The sequence below is a fragment of the Montipora capricornis genome, chromosome 9 (assembly GCF_036669925.1).
Source record: "Montipora capricornis isolate CH-2021 chromosome 9, ASM3666992v2, whole genome shotgun sequence".
Lineage (NCBI taxonomy): Eukaryota > Metazoa > Cnidaria > Anthozoa > Scleractinia > Acroporidae > Montipora > Montipora capricornis.
The window spans coordinates 6,215,020-6,220,470 of record NC_090891.1 but is presented as its reverse complement, the minus strand read 5'-3'; the positions used below and the strand labels follow the sequence as shown (position 1 = coordinate 6,220,470).

General features: G+C 39.8%; 1 protein-coding gene across 1 annotated transcript in view; it reads left to right on the top strand.

Annotated features, from left to right (window-relative positions):
• The first annotated feature begins 434 nt into the window (after window positions 1-434).
• Window positions 435-5,451, top strand: part of LOC138016587 (fibulin-1-like) — a 52,078-nt gene continuing 47,061 nt past the window's right edge. Inside the window, exons 1-4 of the mRNA XM_068863758.1 lie at window positions 435-595; window positions 3,971-4,181; window positions 4,490-4,683; window positions 4,819-4,974. Coding sequence (XP_068719859.1) covers window positions 529-595; window positions 3,971-4,181; window positions 4,490-4,683; window positions 4,819-4,974 — 628 coding nt within the window. The 5' untranslated portion in view covers window positions 435-528. The remainder of the gene's footprint in view (window positions 596-3,970; window positions 4,182-4,489; window positions 4,684-4,818; window positions 4,975-5,451) is intronic.

Genomic DNA, 5,451 nt, shown 5'->3' with positions numbered 1-5,451 from the left:
TCCAGGTCAATGAAACGCATGTGCATTTTGATAAACGTCACGAAGGGCCCTACAAAAGAAAACATACGCTGACAACATATCGTTAGCGCTAAAGTTGGGAGAGTTTGGGAAAGACTTTTTGACGCTTTTTGCCCGCAGCATCTCCGGACACTTAAAGGATGACGGGTTTTGGGAACAATCATGAAATTTAGCAAAATGATCGTTATTTTGATATTAGCACTCGTGGACATATCGGGTGTACATCTTGAGTGAATCAACCGATTGGAAACTTCAACTCAAAGCCGCTGGACAAAGGCCAGAAAAAATAATAGATCACTCCCAATTGTCTAACATAAGACACAACATCATCCTTGCCCTCTCCACCCATGCAGAGCTACTCAGTCAATGTGGGTGTCCGCTTTCCAATTGCTCAGCAGTTGATGATAGGTATGTCACAAAACTCTTCACAAGCAAAGTCTTGGATTACAACATTCGTGGCTTCGGTCGCACCACTTTTCATGGTTTTTAGGCTCCATTGACTTATACAAAATGCACTGTTCCTCAAGAATCGCTCCTCTATTGGTAATCTTAATCGTTTATACTTCCATTGTTCAAGGTGAGTAAAAGCTTTTATTTCCAGCCCCGAAACCCCTTCAGGATTACTCTGGCGATGCACACATTCGAAATTCAAGACTTTTTTGTTCTGTACTTCACTTTTCACATAGAGACGAAACTGGATCAAGATTTCTATTTTCTTTAAAGCATACCGATGCTCTGCTTATCGAATTAGTTTTTTCCTCTCTCAAACGAAATTCACAGAATGTTTCAGTTACAGCAATCCAAAACAAACCTTAATTCACGACGAATTTTGCAGTACTGGGTCAAAGATTGACCTTATGATAACAAAACACTATTTGTTGATGCGTATAAGCCATTGCAAGATTCGCAGCTCCTACTCAGTCTCGGTTGATATTATGATATCTTCGCCATGGCATTTACAGTCTCAAGAGAAGACAGTGTTCAAGACGTCGTAATAGCACGCTTTTCTGATTAAATGAGCAGTTCTTATCATCCCAAGATTGAGATAAAGACAAATATTTTCTTTGGCTTTTAATTAAAATCTAAAGCTATCTCTGAGACAGAAATCTCCGACCCCCTTGCTTCCCTGGGTGATTTTTGATCAATGTTTCCAATTTCCGGAACTGTTATAAATTCTTAAGTCCGCGCCCTTTAAATTATTAATCTTGAGGTTGAATTTAGCCTGCGAACGCAGACGTATTTCCGGCGGTCGTTTCTCTCCCCCGAAAAGTAGAAACGACCGCCGGAAATACGTCTGCGTTCGCAGGCTAGGTTGAATTCGACTGCCTCCCATTTACAAGAACACATATCGAATAACATGCCTAAATGAAAGAGAAGTGTATATAAAGAATTTTTTTGCTACAAAAAACCGTTTCAAGTGTTCGAAATCTTTGTTTCATCCGCGCCCGCACCCTGCAAGCAGAGCCTTTCTTTTGCTTGCTCGATTTTTCTCCTCCTCAGTAAAGAAAAAGACAAAGGGAGGCTCTGCTCGCAGGGTGCCGCGCCCGTAACAGAGTAACTCAAAACTGTCGTGCAACAACCTTCCGCTTCTCTGCCATAAGAACACGAATAAAATGCCATAAGGTATTTAATTATTTTAAAAAACATCGCCAACGATCCGTCTAAAATAAATTTAACCTGTCTTAAAGGATAAAAAATAGTAAATAATCGCAACCTTCTTCGGAGATATAATCCCCAAATCAAGAATATTAAATTGTTCCATTTCAGAAATGGCGAAAAGCCAGCAGATCCTCATAAAATTGACACCTTATTCTGGGACTTCAGAGAATCTGACAAAAATGCTTCAGGTTTTCCAATTATTTCGCCTTTTATTATCTAATTTACTATATTGCCCACAAATCAGGGAGTTGGGTTTTATTGTTAGCTCTTGCTACACTTTTCAACTTTTTTTTTTTCTGTAAGAAATAGTCCACTAGAAAATCCTAATAATCAAAAGAAGTTAAGGGTTTTAATCGACAAGTGTACGGAACATTCAGCATCCTACAATTAATTTGCAAACCAATATTACATGGTCGCGCGAGGATACGAAATTATTCTTCGAGTGCTGATAGTATCTCAGGAGTGAGCCCAGAGAACAGGTGTGAGATGAGATAAAGTTCATTTCCCCAAGCGGCCTTGTAATGTTCTGCTTATTATTATAAATACTGACGAAATGTCCAGATTAAAAACAACTTTTTTTTTTTTAAGGCGAAAAATTGGTCATCAACCGGTAAAACACGCAACGATATTGTATAACCTAGACATGAAAGTTATGAAAACAAGTCATGATAATGTCAAATTGAGGATAAAAATGCTAATTAATGTAGTAGAGAAAACTAAATTATATAACGCACGAAAGTATCCTACAAGGAAGGGGAAGCTCGCTTTTCATTGGCTAATCGTGCTAGTTACCATGACGACACATATCCTCACATGTGAAAGATAAAAATAATATATTCACTGCGAGCGGTGAAAATAATTTTATTTGGAAAAAGGAAAGTCCTAGCTTTTGTATTTCATCAGTATAAAAATATAACAAATGCAAATGCTCCACCATGAACCATTGTCTGTGCCAAGCTTCATTGTTTGGCATCTTGTTCCCAGGGTCTTTCACCTCCCCAGTTTTACCTGTGCTTTTTAAGTGTGAAGAATCGTCAGCCACGTAAACATTCTGCTTCCCAACGCCGGTCGTTTTTAGTTCTTAGACATTTTTTTCTTGCTATTGGAGCTCTTTGGCACAGCTTTTAAGGAACACAACAGGCGTCAGATTGAAATTTTCCTTTTTGTCAGCAATCAAATAAAGAACCTTGTTTGATCTTGGGTCATTTCTTGTCACTCTGCTATCCTCGGATTGTGAAAAAGTTCTCAAAAGAGAGATTACCAAGAATAAGACTCACTGAAAAAAGTAGTTTGAGTTTGTAGGTTCTCTCTGTACTCGGCTCCAAGAGGTTTTGGTCCTGGTTCGGACACTCCCCTTACACCAAAATATAAAGCTACGGTAATACGAGTAACAAAAACGTCCAATTTGTCTCGCAACATTGTTGCGAAATCAGTTAAAAAGCGACGTTCCGCGTTCTACATCCCACGCACAACCTGTCTCGCAACAAAAAAAAAATTGTTGCAAGTTGCTGCAGCGTGTTGCAGAAAGTAGAAGTCCGTTCTACTTTCTGCAACAAAATCTCCAAAATGCTGCCCGTTTTACCACTCCAACGCAACTTGTTTCGCAAAAAAATCACTTATCTGGCGCTCTTGATTGGTCAAGAGTGTTAGTTACGTCATACGACCAAAGGACCTCTACTTTCTGCAAGATATTTTTGACCGACGCGTTGGTCGTGAGTCGGCCGACATCTTTTTACTTGTACATGTCGTCCGACACGTCTGTTGCGTGTCAGTGTTTGGCGGTGTCGGCCAACGCATTGACCAACGTGTTGCTCGACGCGTTTGCTGGATCGGATTCGTTACCATAACCCAGATATCCATTAGTCAGCCAGTAGAAATTTATTTCTGTTTCGAATCGATGGTCTCCTTTAGCAGAAAAGATTAACTTTCCATGAATTTGCTGATCTCTCCAACAATGGAGCTTTTTTGTTATCCAAGCTGTACCTATATAGTCTTTTGTGATCCAGGGTGTATTGTTATTGTTATTGTTATCATTATTATTAGTTTAGTAGTAGTAGTAGCAGCAGTAGTAGTAGTAGTAGTAGTAGTAGTAGTAGTAGTAGTAGTAGTAGTAGTAATAGTAGTAGTAGTAGTAGTAGTAGTAGTAGTAGTAGTAGTAGTATAGCAGTAGTGGTAGTAGTAGTAGTAGACGTCATCATGTGAGTTACATGACTTAATTATGACTGTAATAAATTTAAAACTTTCTTAAAACGTAACATATTTTCACTCAAATTACTTGCTTTCTTTGTCAAAGCTGTGTATTTGAGTTGGGTCACCCGATGTTGTGCGAAAGGCCAACGAAAAGCAAAAAAAGGGAACAATCCTAGTTCCTGTAACTCCGACGATTTGGATCGAAGGCGATTTAGAGCTGAAATTGATCGAATCATCTGCCGACACGCCGAGAGAATTTGCTGCGTTAAGGAAATCCAGAAGATGAGTTGTGAAAGTGGAAAATACGAAGCATCGTAAGTTGTGCCTCTCTTGTTTTATTTTATTCATAAACTAATGGTGAAAAATTAAAGGAAGCACCGTGGGGACGGAGAAATCTGGAACAAAGAACATGAAAGCAGGTTTAAAAGAAAAAATAAGGGACTGCTGTGTACAAGTATTCAAGAAAATTTGTCTCATAACGCAAGTCTGAACTTATTCTCTGCATTTACCCCGTGCTTCTCATTTTCCACGTTTTTTTTCACCATATATAACTGTGCGCACGGAGCCTATCAGCCTCTCTATAAGATGAAAAATTATGAACATTTCTTTTTCTATTGATTAGCCAGGGTCAACCGTGTGATTCCTTTAAACCTTTCGTGGGCGGTGATGACTTTCGCGAATGCTGTGATTGTTGCGCCCTTGGCATCAAAGCAAAAGAGAACGAAGACGTGGCGTGTTCGATACCTGTGTTCCGGGGTTTCGCCTCAAAGAACTCCAGTTTTCCTTGTTTGAAGGCTTTCAAAGACTGCTGCAGTGGTGAGAAAGAATGCTTTTAAAGTTAGATTTTAAGAGTATTTTTTTTAAGGGCTGCAAAAACAATTCCTTTCTCGATACTCATTGCAAGGAACTTAGAACTTAGCAGGTAGTTTACTTCACGCCTTTTTTCCATAGGCTCAGTTGCCAGGCCTCCGATCACTCTTCCTTCCCGGAACCCGAAGTGTTCTGATAACTTCTGTCAGCAAGAGTGCCGTGATATTCCAAATCAAGGAGCGAAGTGTTTCTGTCGCAAAGGCTACTATCTTCTGGCGGACCGAGTGTCTTGTCGAGGTATGTACAAAACCAAAAACACTTTACTCAGAGAGAATCCCATAATCCATTCCTTGGGATACGTATAATTCAGATGCGGTTTTTACAATAAAATAGAAACGATAGCAAGTTTTCCAATACGTTTGAAAGTAACCGCCGACCGGTTGGATCAGGTGGTTGAGAATCGGACTGCCGTGAAATAACTGAGAAGAAACGCCGGGGCTGTGAAATTCAAAACGGAGACGAAAGGGACCCATAGTACCCTCATTTTCAACTTCTTGAACCAATCTGACCTTTTGCTTTTGATGGCGCCGTTGCGTCCCTTAGATATCATTGGTTAAAAAGGGAAAAGTAATCGTGTTGCTCGTGCGGCACGCATTTCAGCACATTTTTGTGCGGTACTCTGCACAACAAGGACGTGAAATCACCAAAGTTAGGGACCTTAATTAAGATCTACCACGGCGACATCGACGAAAACGTCACCTCAAAATAGAATTT